The sequence below is a fragment of the Baudoinia panamericana genome (genome assembly GCF_000338955.1).
Source record: "Baudoinia panamericana UAMH 10762 unplaced genomic scaffold BAUCOscaffold_11, whole genome shotgun sequence".
Classification (NCBI taxonomy): Eukaryota; Fungi; Ascomycota; class Dothideomycetes; order Mycosphaerellales; family Teratosphaeriaceae; genus Baudoinia; species Baudoinia panamericana.
In genome coordinates this window covers 617,339-643,564 of record NW_006911267.1, presented here as the reverse complement: position 1 = coordinate 643,564, position 26,226 = coordinate 617,339, and the positions used below count along the sequence as shown (strand labels likewise).

At 54.1% G+C, this 26,226-nt stretch overlaps 13 protein-coding genes across 13 annotated transcripts; 6 read left to right on the top strand and 7 right to left on the bottom strand.

Annotated features, from left to right (window-relative positions):
• Positions 1-36: 36 nt before the first annotated feature.
• Positions 37-489, bottom strand: BAUCODRAFT_37112 (uncharacterized protein). Its single transcript, XM_007681052.1, has one exon. The coding sequence runs from the start codon at positions 411-413 to the stop codon at positions 258-260; it is 156 nt and encodes a 51-aa protein (XP_007679242.1). The 5' UTR covers positions 414-489; the 3' UTR covers positions 37-257.
• Positions 490-525: 36 nt separating this feature from the next.
• On the top strand, positions 526-4,553 carry BAUCODRAFT_125292 (uncharacterized protein; the record flags this gene model as incomplete). The annotated part of the gene is made up of 3 exons (XM_007681397.1): positions 526-534; positions 1,314-3,088; positions 3,125-4,553. 3 exons carry the CDS (start codon positions 526-528, stop codon positions 4,551-4,553), a joined length of 3,213 nt encoding a protein of 1,070 aa, XP_007679587.1.
• Positions 4,554-4,838: 285 nt separating this feature from the next.
• Positions 4,839-7,459, top strand: BAUCODRAFT_240311 (uncharacterized protein). Its single transcript, XM_007681396.1, has 3 exons — positions 4,839-5,233; positions 5,294-6,376; positions 6,441-7,459. The coding sequence occupies exons 1-3, from the start codon at positions 5,123-5,125 to the stop codon at positions 7,428-7,430; spliced, it is 2,184 nt and encodes a 727-aa protein (XP_007679586.1). The 5' UTR covers positions 4,839-5,122; the 3' UTR covers positions 7,431-7,459.
• A 29-nt stretch (positions 7,460-7,488) lies between these two features.
• BAUCODRAFT_76484 (uncharacterized protein) lies at positions 7,489-8,925 on the bottom strand (the record flags this gene model as incomplete). Its single annotated transcript, XM_007681217.1, has 1 exon — positions 7,489-8,925. The coding sequence occupies one exon, from the start codon at positions 8,923-8,925 to the stop codon at positions 7,489-7,491; it is 1,437 nt and encodes a 478-aa protein (XP_007679407.1).
• Positions 8,926-9,467: 542 nt separating this feature from the next.
• BAUCODRAFT_75677 (uncharacterized protein) lies at positions 9,468-10,415 on the top strand (the record flags this gene model as incomplete). The annotated part of the gene is made up of 2 exons (XM_007681164.1): positions 9,468-9,711; positions 9,763-10,415. 2 exons carry the CDS (start codon positions 9,468-9,470, stop codon positions 10,413-10,415), a joined length of 897 nt encoding a protein of 298 aa, XP_007679354.1.
• A 45-nt stretch (positions 10,416-10,460) lies between these two features.
• On the bottom strand, positions 10,461-11,264 carry BAUCODRAFT_125289 (uncharacterized protein; the record flags this gene model as incomplete). The annotated part of the gene is made up of 2 exons (XM_007681395.1): positions 10,461-10,929; positions 10,984-11,264. 2 exons carry the CDS (start codon positions 11,262-11,264, stop codon positions 10,461-10,463), a joined length of 750 nt encoding a protein of 249 aa, XP_007679585.1.
• Positions 11,265-11,606: 342 nt separating this feature from the next.
• On the top strand, positions 11,607-13,199 carry BAUCODRAFT_37108 (uncharacterized protein). The gene is made up of 2 exons (XM_007681051.1): positions 11,607-12,299; positions 12,355-13,199. The coding sequence occupies exons 1-2, from the start codon at positions 11,766-11,768 to the stop codon at positions 12,862-12,864; spliced, it is 1,044 nt and encodes a 347-aa protein (XP_007679241.1). The 5' UTR covers positions 11,607-11,765; the 3' UTR covers positions 12,865-13,199.
• Positions 13,200-13,292: 93 nt separating this feature from the next.
• On the bottom strand, positions 13,293-15,188 carry BAUCODRAFT_26720 (uncharacterized protein; the record flags this gene model as incomplete). The annotated part of the gene is made up of 5 exons (XM_007680962.1): positions 13,293-13,356; positions 13,409-13,754; positions 13,804-14,141; positions 14,214-14,991; positions 15,053-15,188. The coding sequence occupies 5 exons, from the start codon at positions 15,186-15,188 to the stop codon at positions 13,293-13,295; spliced, it is 1,662 nt and encodes a 553-aa protein (XP_007679152.1).
• A 700-nt stretch (positions 15,189-15,888) lies between these two features.
• BAUCODRAFT_133354 (uncharacterized protein) lies at positions 15,889-17,471 on the top strand (the record flags this gene model as incomplete). The annotated part of the gene is made up of 2 exons (XM_007681394.1): positions 15,889-16,668; positions 16,743-17,471. The coding sequence occupies exons 1-2, from the start codon at positions 15,907-15,909 to the stop codon at positions 17,469-17,471; spliced, it is 1,491 nt and encodes a 496-aa protein (XP_007679584.1). The 5' UTR covers positions 15,889-15,906.
• Positions 17,472-17,982: 511 nt separating this feature from the next.
• Positions 17,983-19,626, bottom strand: BAUCODRAFT_26718 (uncharacterized protein; the record flags this gene model as incomplete). Its single annotated transcript, XM_007680961.1, has 2 exons — positions 17,983-18,495; positions 18,550-19,626. The coding sequence occupies 2 exons, from the start codon at positions 19,624-19,626 to the stop codon at positions 17,983-17,985; spliced, it is 1,590 nt and encodes a 529-aa protein (XP_007679151.1).
• A 1,393-nt stretch (positions 19,627-21,019) lies between these two features.
• Positions 21,020-21,995, top strand: BAUCODRAFT_240081 (uncharacterized protein). Its single transcript, XM_007681393.1, has one exon. The coding sequence runs from the start codon at positions 21,486-21,488 to the stop codon at positions 21,858-21,860; it is 375 nt and encodes a 124-aa protein (XP_007679583.1). The 5' UTR covers positions 21,020-21,485; the 3' UTR covers positions 21,861-21,995.
• BAUCODRAFT_240194 (uncharacterized protein) lies at positions 21,968-23,311 on the bottom strand. Its single transcript, XM_007681392.1, has one exon. It carries the CDS (start codon positions 23,183-23,185, stop codon positions 22,130-22,132), a length of 1,056 nt encoding a protein of 351 aa, XP_007679582.1. The 5' UTR covers positions 23,186-23,311; the 3' UTR covers positions 21,968-22,129.
• A 370-nt stretch (positions 23,312-23,681) lies between these two features.
• Positions 23,682-26,224, bottom strand: BAUCODRAFT_133352 (uncharacterized protein). The gene is made up of 5 exons (XM_007681391.1): positions 25,575-26,224; positions 24,859-25,509; positions 24,465-24,791; positions 24,018-24,407; positions 23,682-23,969 (listed from the first exon to the last, which is right to left on the bottom strand). Exons 1-5 carry the CDS (start codon positions 25,746-25,748, stop codon positions 23,742-23,744), a joined length of 1,770 nt encoding a protein of 589 aa, XP_007679581.1. The 5' UTR covers positions 25,749-26,224; the 3' UTR covers positions 23,682-23,741.
• Between the last annotated feature and the right edge of the window lie 2 nt (positions 26,225-26,226).

The following is a 26,226-nucleotide window of genomic DNA, read 5'->3' as shown; positions in this document are numbered from 1 at the left end:
GAGTCGAGAGAGCTGGCGGTGTCTGACATTTGATGAGGTGGTACAGTGTGCGCGGCGGTGTAGCCGTGAGCGACCTGTGAAACTGTGTGAGCGGTACTCATTGACGCGAGACTCCTGGTCAACGAGCATTCTGCCCATGGGTCCAACAACAGCTATAGCTCACGGACAGCGCTTTGCCGATGAACATCTTTCAGAGACTTGGCGAGCATATAGCGGAGGGGAACAGCCTTGGCAGCAGCATTACGACCACTTGTGCTCTATGGTTTCGAAGGATTCCAATATTGCAGCAATAATGGTTGCATCCAGGCTCCCGTCGTCGCAGGTTGTCGGCTATTCATCCTTCGTACACAGCCAGGTCGCACTTCGTTCTCTCCATCGTCCATGATCCCGAAATCCCGGAGGTTGATGGTCATGCACACATGGCGAGCATAATATGGTAGACAAGTGGTTAAAGCTGTCAACGTGTCTAGCTTCTCGTATGTACCTGTACAGAATCCGCTACACGGATGCGCAACGTAGGGCGGCATGGCCCGAGCTTTGAAACTAGACCCTCGAGGTTTAGACCTCGACATTGTGAGCCATTCCGTTGTACGCCTACCTTTCTTTCCCACACCTCACTTCGACCTTTTCTTCCCGGCAGTAACAGATCAGGGCGGCGGTTTGCTTCGTTGCAAGATCGGAGGACATATTCGCCTGCGTAGTGTACTTCCAGCGTCCAAGCATCGACGAGAATAGCTCGCTTCACACGATACCACCACCGACCATACCCAGCACAACCGAACTCTGAACGCAGGAGCACACGATCGACACCTCTCGTGGGTCTATCCCAAACCGGGCGTAGTGACCAATCAAAACACTATCAGCGTGTGACGCTACAGAACCGTACCGACTCCGACGGCGACTGTTCCGAAGAGCCAGCACAGAAAGTAGGCAAGTAACGAAGAACAGGGACCCGGTGGGGACATATTCGCGCTGGAGGATATATAGCGATTCACCTGCCCCGGCCACTTGTCGCAAAACGCCCTGGCCGGGGCTGGGTTTCGTATTCGTTCCCTGGCCGCCTACCTATCTAAGCACACCAAGTTGAGACTGCTACAACACTGGCAACGCCGTAGGACTCCAGCGGCATCGACGCTACACCCTTTCCCAAGGTGTACGCAGCCTCGGTTGATTCGAGACAGATCGGTGCTAGCGTTGCCTTGTTGCCTAGCGACCCTGTACAGCCCACGTCTGACTCAGCAGTCTTCTACGACACCTCACTGTGTCAGCTCGGAGCAAGGATGGAGCCTCCGAACACTCAGGATCTAACTCAGCCATGCACACAAGGAGCTATGGACCCACGAAGACTTGGCCGCAATAACTCCGGCCTTAGCGAAGCGGACATCTCGGACGTGCTGTGCATACTTCATCCTTGCTCGCCGGCAGCGTACAATGTCGTCTCATTCGCGGCTGAAAGGACACCTCACAACGTTTTGCAGAATAACGGCTTCGAAAATTACGACGATGAGCTTACGCAAAGTGTCCTTGAGGAGCAGGAGACGTTCATTCTCGGCCCGGAGGGTGCAAACCAGGCGATGGACCTTGCTTTGCGCTTCTCGACAGAGGTGATTGATTTCCAGCTCGGCTTTGTTTTTGGACGCAATCTCAAAATGTGCGACATTGTCCTCGCCGGCGACACCTCAAAGCGTATCAGTAACATGCACTTCAGCATTTTCATGAACAACTCCGGAGTATTGATGCTGCAGGATATGTCGACCAACGGCACAATAGTAGATGATGTCGTGTTGAAAGGCAAGAACGCTCAAGCACCGCACACGAGGATGCTCAATTCTGGGTCGATCATTCAGATCCTGTCACCCAAGCCAGATGAGCTGGTGAAGTTTGTTGTCCGCATACCTACACGGGAAGGACATGTTCAGCAGTACGAGGCCAACTTTCAGAATCACATGCGGCGGCTTGAGTCTGCCAAAGCCGCACGTGCAAGACCGAATGACATGCACATACGGCGCCTCACTGTGGCCGACGCTACAACGCAGTCAGTAGCTTCGTACAAGGCGCCGCTTGTTCAGAACCAGTATGGCATGCACTGGAGCGGTGGAGAGAAGTACAACGTCGTAGGTCTCATCGGCAAAGGCGCGTTTGCGACCGTTTATCAGCTCGCCACGAAGAGCGAGGGCCAACTGTTTGCGGCCAAAGAGCTTGAGAAGCGCAAGTTCATGAAGAACGGCGTCCTCGACCGCAAGCTCGACAACGAGATGCAAATCATGAAGTCAATAAGCCACCCCAATATTGTGCGTTACGTTGACTATCAAGACCACGCAAACCATCTCTATATCATTATGGAGTTCGTGCCGTGTGGCGATTTGCAACGATATCTCAACCTGAAGGGTCCGCTGCCCGAGCATGCTGGTCTGCAAATGGCGCACCAGGTCTTTGACTCACTGGATTATCTGCACGCGAAGAAAATCACGCATCGTGACATCAAACCTGACAACATACTGCTAGCTAACTTGGAGCTTTCGAACTTCTCGGTCAAGCTGTCCGATTTTGGCCTTTCAAAGATGGTGTCGGACAACGAAACCTTTCTGAAGACTTTCTGTGGCACGCTGCTCTACTGCGCACCGGAGGTGTTCCCAATGTATGACGAGCGGGCTACAGGTCGAGGGCAGAAGCGCACCCGGAAAAGCTCGGCGCAGCCTCCAACGAGATTCCACAGCTACAGCCAATCAGTCGACATCTGGTCCTTTGGAGCGGTCTTGTGGTATTCCTTGTGTTGCAAGCCGCCGTTTGAGGGCGTCTCGGATACTACGGGACGTGGAATGTTCGACAAGATCATGATGACGCCACTCAACACAAGCGACCTGGTGCAGGCGAATGTGCCTGAAGAGGCCATCGCTTTACTGGTAGCTATGCTGAACACAGATCCAGCAAGTCGGCCCTCGCCACGTTTGTGCTTGCAAAGCGAATGGTTCCAAGCCGTTTTCCAGCAGGCCAATGGCAACGAGCGGCCTTCTCCTGCCTTTCAACAGGGGATGTTTGCGATTCATGAAGAGGAAGAAATTTTGCATAATGCTGAGCCGGACCTCTCGCAATTGAGTTTAGATGAGCAGAGTAGCGACCCAAGGAGTGCTGACAGCCACTATGACGAAGTCAGCATTCATTCAGGGTCCATCAATTTCCTCGATCCACGTCAATCTAAACGGTTCAAGTCGGAGCACTTCGCATACAGAGAGCAGGATGAAGCGATGGATTCTAGTCCCGAGCTCCTACATCAGTCTATTCCTGTGATCCTTCAGCCGGACGGACCCCTTACGCAACAACAGCAATTACCGCGGGCGAAGCTTTTCGGCGAGATCAGTCTCTCCGCGCTGAACAGTTCTGCAGTGCTAGGCGCACGAGCAAACGAGGCAGTAGGTAACACCGTTAGCGAGGCATCGTTGGACCGTGTCAGTGGCAGCTCCACTGATAGCGCACAGCAAGCGCAATTACAGGCGCACCGAGCCATAGGGGCCTTTGCCGATCCGAGTCTGCTCGGTGCAGAGTCATTGATGCGAGATGTGGACCTAGGTTCGCCGGATGTCGCAGATCTCCAATGTGCTGAAGAGTCGCATGAACCACATACACCTGAAGTTGGTGAAAGAAACAACAACGGCGCGACAGTGACATCGGTAGATGGAGTGGAAGAGGAAACGCCCAAGGCAAGGCCAATACCTACGTTCCGGAGAGAGATCATCATGAGCAAGCCGCCCTCGTTCTTCTTTGACCCGAACGACCCAAGCACCCATACCGCTGAGTATGCATCCAAAGTCAGCGGCATTGACTATCTGTCGAAGCCAAACAGCATCCTCATTATGGACAACTCTTTGCCGACAACGGCCAGCGGGTCTGCCACAGATCACGACCTGGATGAACATGGTCGCGACACTGAGGCGGAACCACACATTAGCCTGCAGCATGCCTTGCCCGACAATGAGCATTTCCTGAAGCCACCGCCTCGACTTGGTAAAGTGACCTCAACCGCAGACTCGTTCACGAAGATTACCTTGGATCTCACGCAGAAGATGTCGTCATGGGGTCGAGCACCGACGAACACCTTCCGTTATCCTTATGGAGCAGATGTTCGCGTTCCGAAAGTGGCCTTCACCTTCTGGTTCCATGCTGTTGACATTGAGGAGCACGCGGAGCCAGGTGTGTGGGTAAAGCTGCCAGATCTCCACTGTATTATTACTACAGATAGCAGCGTCGGTATACTCGTTAACGGGATCGAGCTCAGGATTGGCGACTCTGGAAAGCGACAGTTCGGACGTGTCTACACGGGTGACGAGGTCACTGTCTGCAAACCCGGCTCTGACAGGAAGCCAGGGCTTAAGTTCACATGCGAATTCTACCATGGTGAGGCCAAGCAAAAGCGCCCGGAAGGCAGCCCGGGCTTTATCATCGAGACGGAGGGTGCAGGGAGCAAGCTGAGTAGGCCAAAGCGCAAAGAGAAGAAAGAAGAGCGGCAAAAAGAGAAGGAGAATGTGCCGATCATGGCAGGCAAGACCATTGCTTGAGATTGTATGATAGCATTAGTTTCACGGGTCAAGCTGAACCCGGCGGAGCTGTTGAGACGCTGGCACGGGAATGGGCAAGGGTTCGTGGTCAGTGCTGCTGACGTATCTGCGATGTACAGCATGTTGCAGCACAAAAATCCTACTTGCCCATGTTCTTGCGGGTTATCGAAGCGTTGGGCAAGCGGGCATTGTGCATGTAATATAGACTCATTCGCCGACACTGCGGGAAGTCCCGACGCGACTCTGGCGGCGTCGAGCGTGCAGCAATTGCCTCTTCATTAGCACGACTCAGAATCCATCTCACGTGCGACTTGTTCTTCCGTATACAACGACCGTAGGGGCGCGAATTACACAGGTGCAGTCGCCGGTCCGAAATGGCCACGTTGGGTCGCGTCGGCGGTTTCCATTGCCCTTATCGCCGGTATCGCATCCGTCTTTGCCGGAGCAGTACCGCCAGAGTCGAGACTTCAGACCAACCGCGCTGCTTGGCGGAGAGTATAGCTACCTGATGTGACTATGTTCAATATGCGCAAGACCCTAGAACGGTAGCAGCTTCCTCCAATCGACAGATGTCCGTCGTCGTGGAGCAACAAACTGGCGGAGGTGGTGTCACGAAGCGTGTCCGTGTCGGTGAGCGTACTCTACTCGCTTGTATAGGGTGCAAGCAGCGGAAACTCAAAGTATGTGCCCGAGTACTTGGTTGCATATTTGGTACAGGAGCTTACGGTCTTCCGCCAAAGTGCGACGGTCAGACACCCAAATGCCAGAACTGTATCAGAACGGACCGAGACTGCTTAGTCGAAGACCCAGCGACTGGCATACACAGGCCTCGTAACTACATCCAGTCTCTGGAGGCTCATGTTGCGTACTTGGAGCGTCTGCTGCAAGAAGTGCGTCCGGATGTTGCGCTGGATCACCTCGCAAATGTACAAGAATCACGCCATCCGTCTGCATCGCCTCCAGCGCAACCACCTGCTCCACTTGGCAGCACACTTGGTTTTCACAAAGAGCCCGCCGAAGTCACTCAAGCACCGCCTGCGACAGGCGTGGAATCGAGCGTTGACGACCTCTCCTCTGAGGTAGCCTTGCTCTGCATATCCGCCGCCGGACGTGAACCACACTATTTCGGGCCCTCGTCTGCGCTTTCCTTCTCCCGCATCGCCAGCCAAACGATGGGCCTTCGCCAGCGGAGTGCGAGCTTCCGATCAAGTGCACCTTCAAGCTTGGCTGAGCCGGTCACTCGTCCCAGACGCCCCTCTCAACTACGCTTTCCGCCCCAGGAGACTGCGGCGAAGCTCTCAAGGGCGTACTTTGATAACATCCACCCTCAGTACCCGTTCCTGCATGCCCCTACCTTCCAACATTGGGAAGAGGAATGCGTAGCTGCACAACAGAACAACGACTTTACGTCCGTTAGCCAGGTGTCCCTGTTTTTCGTGCTGATGGTGTACGCAATTGGTTCGCTTGCTTTCGGGCCTGGTCAGTACGACGCTGCAGATGAGTACTATGCAACGGCACTTGAGCACATTGCACCTGTACTGGACGTGGACGGCATCGAATCGATACAGAGCATCCTCTGCTGTGCAGTGTACTCGATCAGATCGCCGGTAGGTGCAAGCCTCTGGAAGGTATCAGGTATGGCTATCCGTCACTGCGTGGAGCTCGGCTACCACCGGAGCGCAGAAAAGTACCGCAGGACTGCAGATCCGCTCATGAAGGAGATGTCCAAGCGCTGCTTCTGGGTGGCTTACGATATCGACAGAGTCGCAGCCTGTGTTCTCGGCCGGCCGGCCGGTATTCCTGATCATATGATCGATGCAGAGGTTAGTGATGCGGTAATTTCATGCCACTCTTTTCCGCATCCTACTGACAGGGTTTGGATTGCAGCTCCCGGCTGATATCGACGATGAACACGTCACAACGTCTGGCTTCCTCGAACGCCCCCGAACTGCAGCTAATGAGCCATTGACGAGCATGTCTGGAGCTATCCATGGCATCAAGCTACGGCGCTTGTGGTCGAAGTTCAGTGCACAGATATACCTTCCCACAGCATGGCGCCAGCACAGTGATTCAATGGCTAATCTATCCGTCGAGTCATTGAGAAAAGAGCTCGAGGACTGGCACGCAACCATACCGACGCCACCGCACGACGGCAGGCCTCAGCCCCTATCAGTGTTCGCATCACGAGAGTGGTTTCTGCTTGCATACTATCACTCCATTCTGCTACTGTATCGACCGTACATACTGGCCCCTGCTAGCGTTTTCCACGATCACTGGTTACAAGATTCTGCGGACGGGGGAATTGTGGAAAGGGCTTTCGAGGAATGCTTCGCCAAGGCTCGAGACATGTGCTTGCACTACAGGCGACTGTACCAGAGTCCTTCCATTCAGTTCACCTGGGGCAGCCTGCACATCCTCTTCCTTGGCGGTCTTACCTATCTCTACTGCCTCTGGCGGTCTAATAGCGTGCGCCAGAACGCTCGGCAGTCTGACGTCGTCAACACATGCATGGCCTGCAGCACCGTCCTCATCATCATCGGCGAGAGGTGGAAGATGGCAACGTCATACCGTGATATCTTCGGTGTGCTGTCCGAGAGAACAATAAGCATGATGTGCGGTGAAGTGCCACAGCCGACAGGTAACACTGTTGCACGCGACGACAATCTGGTCTGGCAGGCAGCTGTAAACGAGCAAGATCCTATGGAAGAGTGGCTGGCTTCAATCGACGGTCTTGGGAATCCCGAATCGCAATGGATGTTGCAGCAACTGATGACAAATGAGCCAATACTGGACAGCGATGCCAATTTGAGAGCTATATTCCCTGAACCGAATGACCTGAGTAGCCGGGGGTTTCCAGCTTCGCAAATCTGGCAGTGAGCGCCGTGCTATCTGATGCAGAATCACAAGTCCCGAACTGTCACACTGCGTTGTGTGACTAACGAACAAGTCCCAATGCAACTGCGCATCTTTCCAGGCTCTCCTCCTCGATTCCCGCGTATAGCGTCTCCGAAGACAGTACTTTGCAGCCAAGCGCGCACTCGAGTCCGCTTCGATCGTAACGTGCCAATGACTGTATTGCTGCTTGTTTGAAGTTGGACTGCAGGTTCGACCGGAAGATACCAGCTGCGGAGAACGGCAAGAAGTCTTCGTAAGTGATTGGGCGAGCCTGTATCACGCCTTCAGTGATGAGAGCCTCAAGCAGTTCCGGTGTGAAGTGTGACTTCTTTTCCAAAGACATGGCCGTCTTGATTCGAGTTGTGTCGCAAGAATACTCGCAGAACAGCAAGCCCTGCGATCTCAGTGCGCTCCAGTCATCTGGAAAGCGATCAAACACCGCAGCTACGATGGCGTCACGTCGACTCTGTTCGATGATAGACTGCCCGGCGCACAGGGCTGCGCTCTGTAGCTCATCATAGAGCTGTCGGCCTTTCGCGGTCAAGGCGGCGCCTCGTTCCTCGATCTCGCCGAATCTTGCTTTGTGAGAGCCTGATACCAAGTCCGACGCGACGATGCTATCGTTATACGGGAATCGCACGGGCTCCTCAAGCGCAAGAAAGCTGGTCTGGCGCAGCAAGATTGGGTGTTGCCGCTGAGGGGGACCTTCAATAGCGCTCTTCACCGCCATGCCTGCAGCCTGCATAGCACGATGCGCTGCTTCGATGTCGAGCACTCGTGGTGTCAAATGGTTGATGTGCGCCGACTGGAAGCAGGCAACGTCGGCAAGAATGGGGTGTTCTTCGCGCAGCTCCTCATACTCGGCATAAGTTGCAGCCGCTGTTGGCCTCCAACTGAACGTTAGCAGCGCTTGTGGGATGAAATGCTCTATTTGATCAGCCTTCAGTCTTCCACCTTGGCTATCTGCAATGTCAAGCCATTCTAAAAGCTTTTCGGTGAAGATTTGCCGGCGCTCAAGAAGTTTCAGAGCTAGCATGCGGGCCTCGTCAGAGTCCAGAAGTTCCGGTCGAAGAAGCGTTGTGAATACTCTGAAGGGGTTTCGTGCAAGAGACTCTCTGTCGACGGATCGGAATGCTGTTGCGTGCATCGGCAGACCGGCTACAGACAGATCGTAATAGTCAACAGCCCGCATTCCAAGCAAAGCGAATATGCGCCGCACAGTTTGCAGCTCCGCTGGGGTACCAAGTCGAATCGCGCCATGTCTCTCCACGTCCAGGCGTTCGGAGCTGTCACTGCCCAACCCCAGCCTCGTTCGGAACAGCACCTGGCTGTTTATGTCACGCACGATGCTAACAAGGTCGCCATACAAAGGTACTTCCTTCCGGTACATCGATGACAGCGCCAGTGCGAAAATTGTCCGGAGATGGTCCTGCTCGACCACTGCCGAGCAAGAGCCGTTGTACTCTATTGGGTCCATATCTACTGCTCTGGCGGTTTGCTGCACGAGGACACCATCCTTGTGGGGACTTATTGGCTGACGAACCAGCGGTTACTGCTTGATAGTTAAAGTGAAAGGTAGGTTGGCTTTTCGTACCTTCGGTAGACTGATGCTTGCTCGGCACGGCGGACGAAGTCTATGGTATGGCCCCGAGAATTTATTTGCAACCGATGTGCTGCTCGAACAGCTTTCTTAAGCCTCGTTGACTGTTCGTGTCTGGTTGGTGATTGTCCGGATCCATGCTTCCGGCGGCTCCGGTCATGAACGCCGTAGTCGAGACGGCTTCCACAACGCTTCGAAGCATTAGGTCGGCTTATACCGAATCTATTACGACCGTTCACAGCTCCCATTGTCGGCAACTTTCCTGATGGTTTAAAACGACCTAATGCATCACTAATGCAGGTACGTAAAAGCTCGGCTTCTCCCGAGTGAGCTTCACGGTTATGGAATACAGTAATTACTTGAACGCTTGATTTGATACGCAGGTCAGCGGATTCGATGAACTCCTCTCAGAGAACACCATGTCCAACACTGTCACCCATACGGCAAGTGCAGCTGTTCCGCTCTTCCAGATACGGCCCGATGTTACAGCTGCCGGCGCTGTCACAGAGAAACAGAGTACTGCTCAATTGAAGTCACGTATACCCTGGCCAACAACCAAGGAAGTTCACCAGCGATGGCAGCTGGAACAGATGGCAGCAGCTTTCCGCATCTTTGCAAAGCTAGGTTTCGCTGATGGGGGAAGCGGACACATCAGCCTCCGAGGTCTGCCTCAAGTACTCTAGGTGGGCCAATCAGTGTCTGACACTCCTACAGATCCGATTGATCCGAAGACATTCTGGATCAACCCATACGGTGTTCACTTCGGACTTCTTAACGTCTCCGACATGGTTCGTGTTGATGAGAACGGTAGGCGCGTGGGAGGTGCGGATATGCTGGTCAATACGGCGGGCTTCACTATACATGCCGCCATCCACCGTCGTCCAGATATCAACGCCGCTTGCCACGTTCATAGCCCGTACGGCCGTGCATGGAGCAACTTTGGCCGTGGTATCGATATGCTCAACCAGGACTCCTGCATGTTCTATGATGACCTTGCCATCTATAACAATTTTGGAGGCGTTGTCTTCGCCGCAGAGGAAGGCAAGCGCATAGCTACCGCTCTTGGACCGAGACATAAGAACATTATACTGCAGAACCATGGTCTACTCACATGCGGCGGTACCGTCGCAGAAGCGGCTGCATTCTTCATCGCTCTAGAACGAGCTTGCCACGCACAGCTGTTGACTGAAGCTGCCATTGCGCCAAGCTCAATCGGAGGCCAGTCGGGGTTGCGGAAGACCATTGTTGGCGGCGAAGAGGCTTCGTACACGAAGGAGGGAACGGGCAACCCGGAGGTCATGTACATGCAGTTCAAGCCGGAGTACGATATGATCTTGAAGGAGACCAACGGTGACTTTCTGAAATAGATAGAAAGTGTACGCAATATGCTGCGTCGTTGAGGAATTATATCATTAGTAGTTTGATAGCCACTCGCGTGGTGTTCGGTTGACAAGCCCACTGTAGAACCAGCAGCCCATAGTATGCACGTCGTAGACTCGCACCTTGCCGTTCAAAGCCGCTTGGATCGCCTCTGCATACGGCGGCATTTGGGTGCATTCCAGAACAAGGGCTTGTATGCTCGGCACTTTCGTGACCAGAGCTGTGGCCGCCCTCACCAATTCACTTTCGATCCCTTCGCGATCAAACGGACCCTTTTCTCGAACCAGGTTCTGCAAGTAGCCATCCGAAGGAGCACCCACGATGTGGACGCGAGTCCTTGCAGAGTCCGGCACGCCAAGCTGCTGCAGATGGCCGAAGTTCAACTTCTCGCCGTTATACGTGAGAATGCCTACTGACGCAGATTGCGGCATAAAGGCTAGAATGGACGGCACTTGTACCAATGCGGACGTTGAGATTGGGATTGGCAAGCGCTCGGCAAGCCTAAATACATGGACCGTAAGCACTGTGTCATGTAGACGATCTGCCATTACTTACAAGGGCTGGGCCATTGCGAGAAAACCGCAACTTGTCAAGATGCCGACAGCGCCTCGATCAGCCAGCCTCTTGCCAGCTTCCACGAAGTTGTTGATGAACGTATCATCGTACTTCTCCCCAATGACGAGTTGCGACTCCTTCGATCCTTCAGCGGTCTCGCGAATGAGTGGGAATGGCCAAGTCTGCTCGTTCCAGGCATCGCCTGGCGGCCTGTGGAAGTAGCACTGGACCGCAATAAAACCCATCGGTGGCAGCGTCTGAGTCAAACCGTTGTGTGCCATAACGATCGTGAAAATGTCGTTCAGAACTGCGGTCAACTACTCGTCAGGATGCTACAGCTGTGCGCGTTGTATCACGCAGACACGACAAGCGCGCCAACATAGTAATACGCCTCATTTCGGCGTGCGTGAGTGCTCTTCTCTTCGCGATTGAGAACACCGAGCAGCTGACAAGCTCGCTCAGTTCTCCAGGTGCATTCGGTCGAAGCCGGACTGCAGTATGCAGAATGGCGCCGAGTGGGTCCGGAGGAATCCGAGCAACTTCGCTCAATGCACCCTCGTCTCTATTACAGGACAGTATCTGCGTGCGAGCTCGGCGTTACAAGCACTGCAACATCGCGCCGTTGGCCGACGCGTGCTGATTGTGTCGAGGTCCGTTGCTGCATAGGCTAGTGTGCTCTTGAAGCTTGCAGCCTCTGAGGCTCCCTGTGTCTCGACCTGTAAGTTGAACTCCTTTCACAGTTTTGTATCCATTTTCTCGAACCTCGTTCGAAGCTACAGAGTATGTCTCCTGGCCGGATAGACGAACGTCACAAGCCACGTGTGGTGGTGCTTGGACAGCCCAAGTATGCCGGCGAGGAGTATCTCGCACAATTCGGCCATGATTACGACCTCTCCGTCCTTGAAGCCTACACGCATGAGCAAACGAAGTTGTTGTTGCCCCAAGATGTGTCCATCAACGGGCCGATTGACGCGTTCATTATCCGAATGGGTACGCCACCATATGAGCCCTTCGACCAGAACATGCTAGGGCCCCTCCGTGGGTGCAAGCTTGTCTGCTCCGCGAGTGCCGGCTACAATGAGTTTCCAGTCGACTGGTTGGCGGAGGAAGGCATCTACTTCTGCAACACTGTAGATGCTGTCGCCGAAGCCACGGCGGACATGGCAGCCTTCCTTCTGCTTGCCACACTCCGGAACACAACTATGGCTGAGCGAAGTGCGAGAGCTGGCACTTGGAGAAGCGCACCGGGTCTCTCACCAGCTCGTGATCCTTCAGGCCTGACTTTGGGCATAGTCGGCATGGGTGCTATCGGCAAGGTACGTCGTGTCATTGTCAACCTATACACTTATGCCACTACTGATTCAGCGCTAGTACTTGGCGCAGAAAGCCCGGGCATTCAACATGAAGATTAAGTATTACAACCGCACACAGCTTCCGGCAGATATCGAGGCGCATTACGGTGCCACATACTGTCCGTCTCTGCATGAGCTACTCGGCTGCTCCGATGTTGTCACGCTTAACTGCCCGCTCAACGCAAACACCACCAATCTGATCTCGGATGCTGAGTTCACCGCTATGAAAGACGGAGTCTACATCATCAACACCGCTCGCGGAGCCGTTATTGACGAGGCTGCGTTCAAGAGAGCGTTAGATTCCGGCAAAGTGGCTCGCGCTGGACTTGATGTGCTCTGCAACGAGCCAAATGTCGATCCGTACTTTCTCAACCATGATAGAGTGATCATTCAGCCACATCTGGGCGGCTTAACGGATGTGGCATTTCAGAAGGCGGAGAGGGAGTGCTTCGAGAACGTGAGAGCATACTTCGAGAAGGGTGTGCCGAACTCGCCTGTCAGGCAGCTTAGACTGAGCAAAGCCAAGTAGAGCTCGGTATGCGACTTGGCGCTAGAGCTTGAGTACTACAGAAACAACTTTGCAGTAACACCGAGTCAGTTGGCTGCATAATGTTGGGCCAGGGTTCGCAGATCTGTCAAATGTGGAATCGTGGCTGAAATATTGGTCGTCGCAGTCATCGCAAGCAGCTGACAACCGTCCGCCACTTCACCTTACATGGTCAGACGTGCTGGTGCTGAGCTTCGGGTCCAACGTGCGTATCTAGTCAGGGGCAATGTAGAGCTCAGGCATCGTCCGCAATCATGTGTCCATCTCTGTGTACGGTTGCGGTAATCTAGGATTTGCCAATTGAAAGCTATCACAATGCACTGATATCCGTACGGACGCACAATCGTTGTTCTGCCCGCAGGCGTCAAACAAACTCAACATTCGTCCACCCAGCGTGACTTGTCACCCATCTAGAGGCTTACAGCCGTAGACTGCGCTGTTTTCGTGTCCATCGCAATGTCGCTATGCTCCTTTCTGTTCCGGTGGAGTCAGTAGAAGCTCACGTACGTCCAGGCTGGCGACTCACCGCACTGGCTGCCCCTCAATCACGTTTTCCGCGCTAACAGGCATTGACTTTGTACTGCGGCGGAATGCAGTATACCAAGGTCCTTCGTACAATGCGTCGAAGTCCTCAAGGTTTTCGCCTGCGAGCTCCGGCACCGTCAGGTAAACGTAGACCCACGCTATGAAGCACCAGCCGGCAAAGAAGAGGAAAGCTCCCCAATTGTTCGTCCTTGCAAGCAATGAAGGCACGCCTTTGTTGACGCCGAAGAAGAAGAACCAATGCCAAGCGTTGCAGAGAGCCGAGCCGAAGGATCGAATCTGGTTCGGCCAGACTTCAGCGCCGAAGACATAGGGTAGAACAAGGAGGCCTTCTGACTGTCAGCATTCGCGATGTCACGTGAGGCAAAGAAAACATACCGATTGCGTAGCCAAATCCGTGGAAGAAGATCATTGCAATGGCTGCTTGTGAAGCACTGTGCGAGACGTCGCCTAACTGCCTATACTTGATGAACACACCCAGGTAGATGTCCGAGATCATCTGGATGGTGATGCCAATGAACAGGCTTTTACGACGGCCAAGAGCGTCAATAAAGAAGAAGCTGGCCATGATCGTGAAGCAGAACTTGGCAAAGCTATACATGCCAGCGAGGAAGAGCGACTCGGTCTTGCTGTTGCCTGCTGCCCCAATGATCTTCAGGATAGGGACAAAATAGGTCGTGACACTGTTGGCACCGGATAGTTGGGCGAGAGCGTAACTGCAGGTTGATGGGTAGGAGAGTCAGCTATGTCTCAAACCATACGGTAGGACTACACATCGCTGCGCTCACCAGATCATGGCTTGCTGCGCACGGCGGAGATTCTTCTTTACTAAGAAGGTCTCCTTGCAGACAGCCTTTAGACCCGTCCACGAATAAGTCTTGACACCTTTGCCAAAGTGTTCCTGCTCGTTCGCGATCTCGGTACGAATCGCCTCTAGCTCGCTTGCCACACGAGGATGATCTGAGCCAAGTCCTCGAAGTGCGACAAGTGTTCGCTCAGCGTCCGCGTTGCGGCCAACCAGGAAGAGCCATCTTGGCGATTCGTAGCAGAAGAAGCTGACCAGAATCACGAGTGCCATGAATATGCATGGTCCAAAGAAGACGACCTGGTATTGCAGTGAGCCCGTGGGGATGTGCAGAAAGACTCCATAGGTGCAGAAGGTGGCCACGAACAAGCTCAGGAGCAGTGTCACAGTGAACCAAGCCGCGATCAGACCACGGATCTCCGTAGGAGCAATTTCGACTAGGCTGACAGGACCAGTGACGCAGCAACCTCCGATACCTAAGCCGGCTATAATGCGTGACGCGTACAAAGCACCAAGGTGACCGCTGCTTCCGGTCGCGATGAGTTGTCCGATGATCCAGACGAACGAGTATAGTCGCATTGACCAGAGGCGACCGACCCGGTCATTGATGAAGAAAGATAGTATCGAACCGACGCCGCAGCCGATGTAGACGATGGATACGAAGTTGGAGACTTGCTGCGCATTGGTGGCAGAGGAGAAGCCAAAGTCGCGCTGAAAGCCTGGCAGAGACGGTATCGTCGCTGACGAACCCTGGTCCCAGCCTGTTGGGTAAGGGTCAGAAGTGCCTTCTCTGGGGGGCAGTAGCATTCAACTTAGACGCACATAACGGGATGCCAGTCATTGCATAGAGGGCGGCGGTGGTAAGGAGGCGTGGGTTGGCGATAAGTGCCCTTGGCGAGGCACGAATCGCGCGCACATACCGGCCCATGGCTGTCTCTGCAAGGATCTTGGGCGCCATAGCAGCAGGACGAAGCGGAAGAATGATGAATGAGGAAGGGAACAAGATTGTGAGATCAAGACTTGAAGAAGCGTTGAGAATTTATGAGCCAACTCGCCACCATATAGTGAACTCTTATCATGCCAACACGACCTCTTCGAACGTCCGGGCAGCTTGCGACTGCTAGCTTACGGTCGAGAGGTCAATCGGAAGAAGGCGCTCTCTTGCGCAAGCTAAGACCGCGTGGCGAGCACATGGTCAGGGAACAATCCTAAACTGCGTCTCGTGAGTAGGCGAGAGGTTTGCGGCAGTCACAGCACGTCGGCCTATCAAGGTTGTTGTCAAGAAGTGATTAAGCTCAGAATCTGCGAGGACCCTCCCACTCATGCTCGGATTCTCCCGACCGAACATCTGGTGAGGTTAAGTCAATCACGCTAAACCATGCCGACGAACCAATACGGCTAGCGTGTTTTGATCGGTTCACTCCACTCCACTCCACTCCACTTGGCGAAGAGATAGCTTTCTACATCGGCAACGGAACGAGCGACAATGCTTCTTGACACAGTGGGCAGACACAGAGCACTGCATGCGTTCCCGAGGGATTCGGTGCCAGCCTTCTTGCGTGTCCCATGACTTAGTCTAGCGGCAATACCGTGCCACATATCTATGCTCACCCTGTAGACTTGCAGGTATGAGATGCTTACCACGTTTTGAAATTCCCTCGTTTTAATCCTCAACAATGGCACAACCCAGTCTGTCCAAGAGTGATCCTATCAATATTGTGGGCGCCGGAGTTTTCGGCCTTAGCACTGCGATTCATCTCGCCCAACGAGGCTACACCGGTGTCACGGTATTCGACAAGCATGCTTATGACGATAGCCAGTATTCGTATTTCAAAGGTGCCGACGCCGCCTCAGCAGACATTAACAAGATAATCAGATCGGCATACGGCGGCGTCAGCATCTACCAAGATCTTACGCTTGAGGCCATCGAAGGTTGGAAGCGATGGAACAAGGACTTAGCTAGCGGAGTAGTGCGGCCGCCTGGGATGTCCAGAAACGACCGTGTCTTCATTAATAATGGTAACCTCATCATGACCGATGGTGATGAGTTACCGGATTTCGACCAGGCCACAGTAACATCCATGGAGAATGCCGGACATCACGACACGCAGCTTGTGACGACAGATGCAAGGCACCGACAAGTCGCTCACGCGAAAGGGCTCGGATTTGCAATCGATGCTTTCAGGCGAGAGCAGCGTGGCAAGTCGAATGTGGCAGTACTAGACACGACTGGAGGTACCGCACTGGCCGGAAAAGCTTGTCGTTTTGCGTTACACAAGGCTCGCACACTAGGCGTGCGATGTATTCTGCACCCTGAGACTGGCGCAGTAGACTCGCTGGCTCACTCACCCCAAAATCCTCGCAAAGTGATTGGCATCAAAACTCGAGACGGCAAAGCCCATCTTGCTGCGCTGACGATTGTTGCCTGCGGCGGCTGGGTAAGCAGACCGTTGTGTAGATCGCCTTGTAATTATCTGTGACACAGCTGACTCTCCTACCTATTGCTCTGTAGACACCGGCGCTACTTCCACAGCTTGACGGGCTTTGCGAAGCCACAGCGGGCTCGGTCGCCATGATCAAGGTTCCGAGAACCTCACCGCTATGGGACCGTTTCGCACCTGAGAACTTTCCATCATGGGTCTGGAAGATGCGCGATGGTGCCGAAGGTGGTCTCTATGGCTTTGCACGCGACGAGGACGGCTGGTTGAAGATCGGTTACAGAGGCACCAAATACACGAACCCTATCACACAGCCAGACGGCGTCGAAAGAAGCGTACCCGCAACTCGATGGTCGCCCACGACGCTCAATGGCCGACAGCTCACCGCGATCCCGCAGCAAGCCGAAAAGGTGATCCGACGATTCATGGCGGAGAACATGCCGGAGCTGGTAGAAGAAGGCCTGGACATTGTGAAGACCCGTATATGTTGGTATAACGACAGCTTCGATAATCACCTCGTCATCGACTTCGTCCCGGAGACCGCGGGTTTGATGGTGGCAACGGCTGGTTGCGGCCACGCATTCAAGTACTTCCCTGTCATTGGAAAGTACGTCGTTGATATTGTTGAAGGCAAGGAGCTAAGCCGGCCTTGCATCAAGGCATGGAGATGGCGCACTCTGGAGAAAGGCGCAGTGCCTGCCAACGTGTTGATGGAAGGCTCGAAAGGGGCCAGGTCTCTACTGAACACACAGCTTGTATGGGATGAGGAGGTTCAGGGCCCCTCGGTGCGGGCGAGATTGTAGATGAAACGCTTGGCGCGGCGAACAGACCACTATCTTCAGCAAACCCAGGTGTCAGAGGCGAAGCAAATTCGCCACGCAGATCCTGCGTCGGCGGCTCCAATTGCAAGCTTTGATTCGAATCCGCGTCTGACCGCATTACAATAGTGGTGATGCTACATATCCCAGCGTGGAAACTATTCCGTGCCCCGAAAATCCGCCGACTGATGCATGTTTCGGTCGTCGTGATGCTTCCAATACCGCGCCTCGCCCCTTCGGCCCCTCAATCGCTAACTATGCTATCCTTTGCCGAAGTGAGCCTACTGCAAGATTGATGCCGAAGTTTGACAGCCCGGCATTTGCCGAGGGTTTCCTACCCAGATCACGAAACCACCATCGAGCGCATGTCATTGGATGCAAGGACCCAACTTGCAGAGACGGCGGTCACTCATCCGCACTCTTCACCTTTTTCTCCGGACTTGCGCTTCTTGACACACCGCCCGCTTTCAATACGTTATCACCGACTCCAAGATTCTCAGAACTGACCCGCTCCCGCTTCCGTGTGATACTGCATGTCTCGCTGACGCCCGCCTTTACTCCTAGTACTGGGTCGCACGTTAGCGTTATCGACTTCAGGATCTGACTCGTCTCCAAAGCCCCAAGATCTCGTCATGGCCTTACGTCCGCCCATACCATCCCCAGCAGTCTTGTATATTTGCTTCTCCTTCACCGGACTCTCGTGGCTCCAGTGGGAATCCATGTCACCGCGAGCCTTGCCGCTGGCTTTAGTGGCCTGCTGGCCAACGGGCGAGGAGTCGGCGATGCTGTATTGCGGGCCAAAATCGTAGGCGGCGCGGCTGTTGCCCTTCAGAGCAGTGCGGTCGTCGGCGTACAGCGGATCTTGGTAGAGTCCCATGCCTTTCTGGCGTTGAAATGACTTGCCCTTTTCCGCCGGGGCTGGCGACTCGTCGGTGAACTCGAAGTGAGTGTCGGCGTCGGGACGGGCAGCGTGCACGACAGGACGCTTGACTGGAGATTGCGGGTCGTCCTACGATCTGTTAGCATACATTGTGTGGCGTGCAAGCGAGGTATATATGCATACCGCGTCGACTCCTGCACCCCAGTGCCTCTCGTAGTCTGGCCTCGTCTTTTCTCTGACCTGCAGTGGCGAAGAGAAGTCCTCGAATTTGATCTGCGTCTGATTGTTCCTGCTGGCTCTGCTGCTTGCCGGCCTCTGCTGCGCCGGTGCATCTCCGTTGTCACCAAACTCAAAATGGCTGTGCTTGTCGGCGTAAGTCTTTTTCTTCTCTGGTGAGCGGGGCTCTGCAGGCGGTTCGTTCTCGTCGAAGAGCCGGTTCGGTTTGTGGTGCTTGCCCGCGCCAGACTTCAAGATGACGCCGTCTCCCTTCACTGGAGACGGACTACGTACGTTCGATCCCATTGGTGTATCCTCATCGTTGCCGGCGAGAATCTGGTTGAGGTCACGAGACTGAGGAGCCATTGACTCGCGGATAGCATGTCCAGGTCCGTCAAAACGCGGCTCAGACTCTTCGGTAGGATCACGAGGCCCAAAGAGGTTGAGGCTAGCATGCGGGTCACGCGTAGCACTCATGCTTCCTCGCTTCTGCTGCTGGCTCGCCACGCCATTGTGCGGTCCTTTGTGAGCTTGCTGCGAGGAGGTGCCATTGATCTCGATTGTGCGGCCACCAGCATTGAGGCTCTTAGTGACTGCCTGGATTTGCGCCTTTCCATCCTTGATCGGCCAATTACGTCCAGTCCGTCCAATGACCTCGACCTGTTTTAGCAAGGTGCCTTGATCCCAATACAAGCGCATCTGCTTGATCTTCTTCTCCGCGTCGAAGCGGACCACGTGCGTCAACGGAAACGTGACCGTTCGCTCGTCGAGGAAGTTCTCATCTACGCCAGGTAGGTATGCGCCACCACCAGTCTTGAAGAGCAGCGTAGTCTCCGTCTCTAGACAAAGACCATCCTGTCCTTCAATGGCATTGAGGACCTTCTCATCCTTCTTCACGACTTGCTTCTGCTGCGACTGGATGTGCTTGAGGATCGCTGTCGGCTCTTGAATTTCCGTGGTCGTCGTTACGTATACGAGGGTCGCATCAGCAGCCAGAAGAGAAGTGGTCGGAGACTGCAGGAAAGACGTGTATTGGTTCGCCATTGTAGAATGCTGTTGTTGATCGCTTGTCGCTTGAGCAATCTTTTGCAGCTTGCTCCTAGGTTTCGATGCTTGCACGTCGCTTTAGCTCTCCTATAGCCAGTTACCGGTTCTCTTGCATCGTCTGCGCGGTTGGACTCGTTAGGTGTTTGCAGTGATGATGAGGAAGAAAGCGAGCCTTTCAGTGTTTACTTCTGTTCCTGCAGGGATGACACAGGAAAGCCGCCACGAAGCCCTATCGCGGGGCAAGCGCGTGTGGTGCACGAGTCATGCCACGACGCCATTTCCTTCGCCGCCGAGATCATCATGCCGACGACTTGATCTATTCATGCCGCAAAGGCCTGTCATCCCAGACTGTCATGGCACGGCACTACACAGCTCGTCCATTGCAATAATGTACCATTGGAACAGACCGGTCAGAGTACGATCGACGGCTGCATGAGGTCTTACCAACGTAGCACGAGCACTGCATCTGTATGCCGTAAAGTCGATTAGTAAATTGCGCAGAGCTATACAACAGATCCGCGACGACTGTCAGCGCAATGGGTCTCACTAGGTCGAACCTCAGCAACCAGAAGCTGACGCTATTGCGTTGATGAGGAATGTGCGCAGTCTCCGTCGTCCGGTCAACGTTCCCTGAGCGGCCTGAAGCCTTTCATATATATCACCTCGGTCGCACTACCACGACGCACTCTCACATACCCAATCAATGGTCCGCTTGGGAACTGACTGCTGGCTCGATGCGAGCGGCTATGAATCTGGTGACGAGCTGCATCCCCGGCCGACGCGGTTTGTCGGTGCTGTTAAATGAGACGCTTTGGTGGACCTTGCCTCCCAGATGCGCGACGGCACATCGTGTCATGTCAGCCCCAAGTTCCCCTTGGGCCGCTGTAATCTTGCCCGAAGAATTATTTTCGCTGACGGCGTGAACTGGATTGCGCGCCTCCGTCTGCCAGAATCGCAGGAGTTCTTCGGCAGCCGTGAAGCCTTACCAGCTCGAGAAGGCTTGGAGGTCGAGCTGGCAACCTTGAACTACCTCTAGGTATAAGGACAAAGCGATATCGAGCACGCTCGGTAAGCCTTGTCCATTCCAGCTAAAGTATAGTCGCAGGGTGAAGACGAACATCTGCTGCTGGAAGTTTTAAGCTACGACTTGTTCCCAGACAATGCCATGGCAGGGCCATACATCCTAACGAGCTACCTTCACAGAACCATAGCATCCGAGCAAAGGCTATCTCGTGACTGCCCGTTTGGTGTTTTCGGTACACTTAGCCATGACGAACGATTCTGGGATTTGACAGATCCATTCCCGGCTTCATTCAAACACGCCCGTTGGCGTTGAAGCGCATGGAGGGCACTGCTGCGCCTCTACTGGCCAAATAGGTTGATCTGATAACAACAGTAAGTGCTGAGCTGCAAGCTCAACGCTCAGATGCAGATACGGCGGGCAGTAATACGGTTGCGGACTGGCTCATGTCCAATGCTGCGAGTCTGGTGCAGGGTCTGACGTCCTATGGAGGCCATCAAGCATTCAGCAAAGATGCCTGGTCGACGGCTTGTAATATGCTAGCGACGAAGAAGGCGATGTAGCACAGTTGTGAGCCACGGCTGCATCTCGATGAGGGTGAGTGTTATGGATCGCGATCATTCGCTCTCAAGAGATTTGACAGCACAATTGCCACTCATGCCTTACTTAGCACAGGAAGCCTGCAGACGTCATTCACAGACCACAATCGTGCCATCGCACGCTCAGAACCGACCCTCACAACCCGCATGTAGACTGGGAGGATGAGTAACAACGCCGCGAGCAGTAAGAAACATCAGCTACGCAGGCGAAGTCACCGTCTGTGGTTCAGCAACCAATGTTCAAGCGTCCCGTGCAGAAACCCCAACGGCGCACAAGGCACGTCAACTATAGGGCTGTCGCAATCGACGAGCGTCTCGTTTCCGACGCAGAAATCTCAGGCCGACGGAACAAGAGGCCATTAAGCGGTCGTGGAGCCAAGTCGGGTAGCTCAACCAGGAGAAACAGAGGGCTCACAGGGAGGCGGCAAGGATGCACGAGAGAACCATGGCGTTATGCGAAGAAGCTGACAGGATGTGAAACCCGCGCTGACTGGCAATTCTCGGACCCTGGTAGACTGGTACCAGATATGGGCAAGTGTTGTACAAAGCTCCTGAGGTGGCCGAAGCGCACGCAAAGGCGAGAACGGAGCGATGCCTGCAACTGGAAGTGAGAAACAGCGACGTCGTAAATAAGTCTGGTTGAGGGAAACGGACTGAGGCAGGGCGAAGAACTTGACTCACGCTTTCTGAAGGAGGCGTGAGAGCGCCCAGCCGAGGTTGCTCAACCTCGCCGTACCAACACTGGTAGCTGCCGCACCGTGGTTGACGAGTTTTTGTGAAGCTACGTTCTTTAGACAACACTAGAGCTTCGCTTGTGCTGAACTGTTATGCTTTGTCAGGCATCCACACGCCCCACGTTGCGGTCTGTCGTCCACAAAACTCACTGTAGAGCAGTCACGAGCTTGCCAATGTTACGACCCGAGAATAATTGCATCCATATTTTCGGTATGTCGTCAAACCCACCATTTACTATGTGCTCGCCCTCATCAATCTGCAGCTTCCCTTCTTTCAGCGCTTGCGTGAAGACCTCTCGTGCCTTCGGGAACTGTGAGATGTAATCTAGAACAATAAACCCGGAGATGTGCAGCCTCATGGTGATTACTTCGAACCAGTTCTTCAGACCAGTCGTCCTCTCCGGGGCAGTATTGTACGCACTTATCGCTCCACAGGCGGCGATCCGGCCATCCCTCGCCATGCGTGTCAGCATGAGGTCCAGCTGCTCGCCTCCCACGTTATCGAAAAAGACAGTCGCAAAACCATCAGGACCGGGTGTAGCTTTTTCGACATCCCGGGCGAAACTCGAGTTCTTGTAGTTTAAGCACACGTCCGCACCTATTTTCTCTACATACTTGCACTTTCCTTCAGAGCCCGCGAAGCCAATCACCTTCTTACACCCAACGATCTTCTTAGCAATCTGCACGCACATACTGCCCGTCGCTCCAGCAGCGCCGCTGACAACGACGATGTCATCTTTCGTGATCTTCGCCACCTCCGTCAACCCAAACCAAGCGGTCAATCCAGTAAAGCCGAGGGCACCAAGGTAGTGCGTTCGAGACATGCCACCAGGCAGTTCCGGAGCCGGTTGCACTTGGTTGGCAGGCACAACGGCATACTCACTCCACCCGGTGCTGGCAAGACACCAATCACCCTTTTTGTACCTTTGAGACTTACTTTCGACGATCTCGCACAGTGCGCGGGCGTGCATTGCTGTGCCTTCCTTTACAGGTTGCGTGTACAGACGCTCCGGTTTGATGTCTCTGGAGATCCATCCTCGCTGCGCAGGATCGTTCGAAAGGTACAGGGCCTTGACTAGCACTTCGTCGTCCTTGGCTCCCGGCAGATCGGTGGTCGTCAGCTTGAAAGTTGCATTAGGCCCGTCGAGTTCTGGGAGATCGGTGGGCTTGTTGGCCAAGAGCCATTGGCGAGTCTGGACCATGACTAGGTTGGGAACAATCTTCTGCTTTCCAAGGATGCACTTGAGTTAGAGTAAGATCATGGTGTCTCAGCGACGCTTGCAATCTGAAGATGTCAAATGGCTTTCGTTGGCAACTCCTTGCCACGAGGCACCACTGAGTTGGTATTATATGCGACAGTAAATGAACGTCCTGAAAGGGCCCATATTCTGATAGCCCCACATAATCGAGCCGAGGTCAGCGTTTGCGGAGGACTGCGGCATGATCTTTCTGCATGGACTCTCTCACAAATTGGCATGGCGAGGTTATCGCCAAGTACAGTTGTTTGCAGAATCACTGCCAGAGCCTCGTAATGCGCTGCCGTATGGTCTTCAAGGAAGAAGGGTGTCAGATTGACCAATTGGAACATCGACAGATGCACACGTATTCTTCGTCCAAATACTAAGAGCCTCGTTAGTCACCACGTTGTCATTTGAGAAGACTCCGGTGTAGGCACCAGATGTACTACCAGAGCTTGACGCGGATCTGTCTGCTTGTGGACACTGTCCACTGCCAAACTAATTACGGCAATCGAAATGTCTACAATCCGTTCGGCTTCACGTCGCCCACTTGCTTTCCCGGAGGGAGCTCGCCAGGCACTTGACTGCTGCTGCTCGACCGATCAAGTTCCTTTCCTTCGAGAACTTCCGATTCCGCCGCTAGCTGCGCTGCTTGTTCTTCGCGACCGTGCATAAGATGCTCAAGGTTGACCTTTGGCCCTTTAAACCACTTGCGAGCATCCACGAACCACCAGATGAGCACGACGAGCTAGGCTTTGTCAGCCTTGTATGGAATAGCAATTATGAGCAAACGTACCATCGGCCCTCCGTACACGACAACCGTCCAATTCATCGTCGAAACTGTCAAATCGCTTCCAGTCACGCTCGGCAGACAGAGTATAGGGACCATCAGCGCTACGAACGCGCTGGCAATCGCGCCAATAGGTATGCTGAGCCGGCCCAGGTTCCAAGGCCCAGGACGGAAGCGGTTGCCAACGAAGAAAACACGGATAAAGATGGGCGTTGTGAATGCAACGAAAGCGGCACAAGCTCCGATGCTGAAGATGGCACCGATCGTAAGTGTGCCACCGAAGATAAGTAGTAGTAACAAATCGCCAATAAGATTATTGAACCAAACGGCATTGACAGGCGTTCGTGTGACAGTGTTGACATGCTTCCAGTATTTGGAGAGAGGGAAGCATCCGTCCTTCGCGATGTCAGCCTGCATTTAGCATGCTTACGTGCGGAAATAATGTAAACTTACGCGAGCATAGGCAAATGTCACTCTTGACGCAGCGATCATGCAACCTTGTCCCATAGCAAAGCCGGCAATAATGGTGAGGGAGAGCACAGCAAGTACCGTCTTTTGCGGAAGTACCTGGATCAGATAGGCAGCGAAAGGCTGGCCGAGATCGCTTGTGAGCGCTGCGCCGATATCGACGACTGTATAAGCCACTACGAGTTGCAGGAACCAGCCGAAGACACCACCGACGGCGCTCGTAAGGAAGATAGCTCGGGGACTCGCAATGTTGGCGTTACTGCACTCTTCCGCCAAATGGAATGGGCTATCATAACCAGACATAGTCCAAATCTAAGAAGGCCGTTGTCAGCCTGTGGCACTTAATTCGCAACGTTTACCCGTGATCGGTGTAACTTACCACACCGATGAAGGACATCAGTACTGACACGCCTGGTGGATAGTCGGTGCCCTGATATATGGTTCCCCATACTTCGCTTGACGGTGTAAACTTCGAGAGTCCTTGTGCTGTACGATTACAAGCGGCCGGAATGATAATAATCACTGCCACAAGAGCAATGATGTTGAACGTGGAGCCGGCACTATTCACACGTGCGATCCAGCGAGTCGGTAGAGAGGCCATGCATCCGTGGATGAGCATCAGGAATATCGTCAGCAGGAATACGTGCCAGTCGGTCGGGACGTAGCTTGGATTCTGAATGCTCGCCGCAGCCAGAATCATCGACGCTGTTCCGTAGTTGACGGACGGCGCGCCAGTCACCTGGCCCATCCAGTTGCTCCAGCCCGTCATCCATGCGGCGAATGGGCCCCAGCCTGGTGGTGCCAGTACAGCGGCCGCGTAGTACAGCCCACCACTCGTCGGCATCGAGCTGCACAGTTCCGCCATTGATGCCGCCACCGATTGGATGCCGATCATAGCAATCAACCAGCCCCAGGTCATTCCGCCCGTGCCAGCGTAGCCCATGCCATAGTAAAGCGTCGTGGCGAAGCTGGGTAGTAGTCCGAGCACGGCAAAGCTAACGCAGAAGGTGGTCCACAAGCTAAATTCTCTCTGATGTTGTGTCAGTATTCTGACAGGTAGTTCTCTCAAGGTACATAGGATTCCCCGGGGTGTACCTTGAACTCGGGCTTGTATCCCAACGCGGCCAATACTTCCTCGTCTGCCGACCACTCTTCGCCTGAGTCGTTGATAGGAATGTCACCGCCCTTAAGAACAGAGGTGACCGGCTCTTCGGCAACACTCCTCTTCCGCCCGCTGGCTGACACAGTGCTAAGCTTGCGGTCTTCCATGGTGAGGACTGCTTTGATTGGATCCTAAGTGATGCTGTCTCCGTTGGCCGCTTCTCCTCTCAGTCTGGCCCTTGAGTTTGCGAGTTTGAGAGCGCGAAAACGCGCGCTGTCTCCACACGTGCCAGAAGCAGTCCCCAAGGCTAGACGCCGTACATAATCGAGGAGAGAACGGAAGGAAAAGAAATCGTCGCATCTGATGGCTCAACGAGAAGAGAGCGTGGCCCCGGCCAAGTACAGGTACGTAGGACGCCCCATGCATCACCTCTGTCATGTGCTAGATAAGGCGGATACGCAGCCCTGTCGCTGCTTTACTGGCTACTCAGTCTGCTTACCGCGCGGTCATCAAGGGAGGGACCACACGCCATGCTCGAAGAAGTATGGGGACCCGTGGAAGGCGTCTACACCCTGTACAATCCGTGGCTCTCACGCATACAATACTGCTTGAGGCCTGATGCACAGGACGCTCCTGGCGGGGAAC

Excerpts from the sequence above, each read along its gene's own strand:
- BAUCODRAFT_37112 (XM_007681052.1), bottom strand. The coding sequence starts at position 413 with ATGACCATCAACCTCCGGGATTTCGGGATCATGGACGATGGAGAGAAC.
- BAUCODRAFT_240311 (XM_007681396.1), top strand. The coding sequence starts at position 5,123 with ATGTCCGTCGTCGTGGAGCAACAAACTGGCGGAGGTGGTGTCACGAAG. Across the intron at positions 5,234-5,293 it reads GCAAGCAGCGGAAACTCAAA|TGCGACGGTCAGACACCCAA; the intron begins GTATGTGCCCGA and ends CTTCCGCCAAAG. Across the intron at positions 6,377-6,440 it reads ATCATATGATCGATGCAGAG|CTCCCGGCTGATATCGACGA; the intron begins GTTAGTGATGCG and ends TTTGGATTGCAG.
- BAUCODRAFT_37108 (XM_007681051.1), top strand. The coding sequence starts at position 11,766 with ATGTCTCCTGGCCGGATAGACGAACGTCACAAGCCACGTGTGGTGGTG. Across the intron at positions 12,300-12,354 it reads GCATGGGTGCTATCGGCAAG|TACTTGGCGCAGAAAGCCCG; the intron begins GTACGTCGTGTC and ends ATTCAGCGCTAG.
- BAUCODRAFT_240081 (XM_007681393.1), top strand. The coding sequence starts at position 21,486 with ATGTTCAAGCGTCCCGTGCAGAAACCCCAACGGCGCACAAGGCACGTC.
- BAUCODRAFT_240194 (XM_007681392.1), bottom strand. The coding sequence starts at position 23,185 with ATGGTCCAGACTCGCCAATGGCTCTTGGCCAACAAGCCCACCGATCTC.
- BAUCODRAFT_133352 (XM_007681391.1), bottom strand. The coding sequence starts at position 25,748 with ATGGAAGACCGCAAGCTTAGCACTGTGTCAGCCAGCGGGCGGAAGAGG. Across the intron at positions 24,408-24,464 it reads TGACATTTGCCTATGCTCGC|GACGGATGCTTCCCTCTCTC; the intron begins GTAAGTTTACAT and ends GACATCGCGAAG. Across the intron at positions 23,970-24,017 it reads TCGTGTACGGAGGGCCGATG|CTCGTCGTGCTCATCTGGTG; the intron begins GTACGTTTGCTC and ends GACAAAGCCTAG.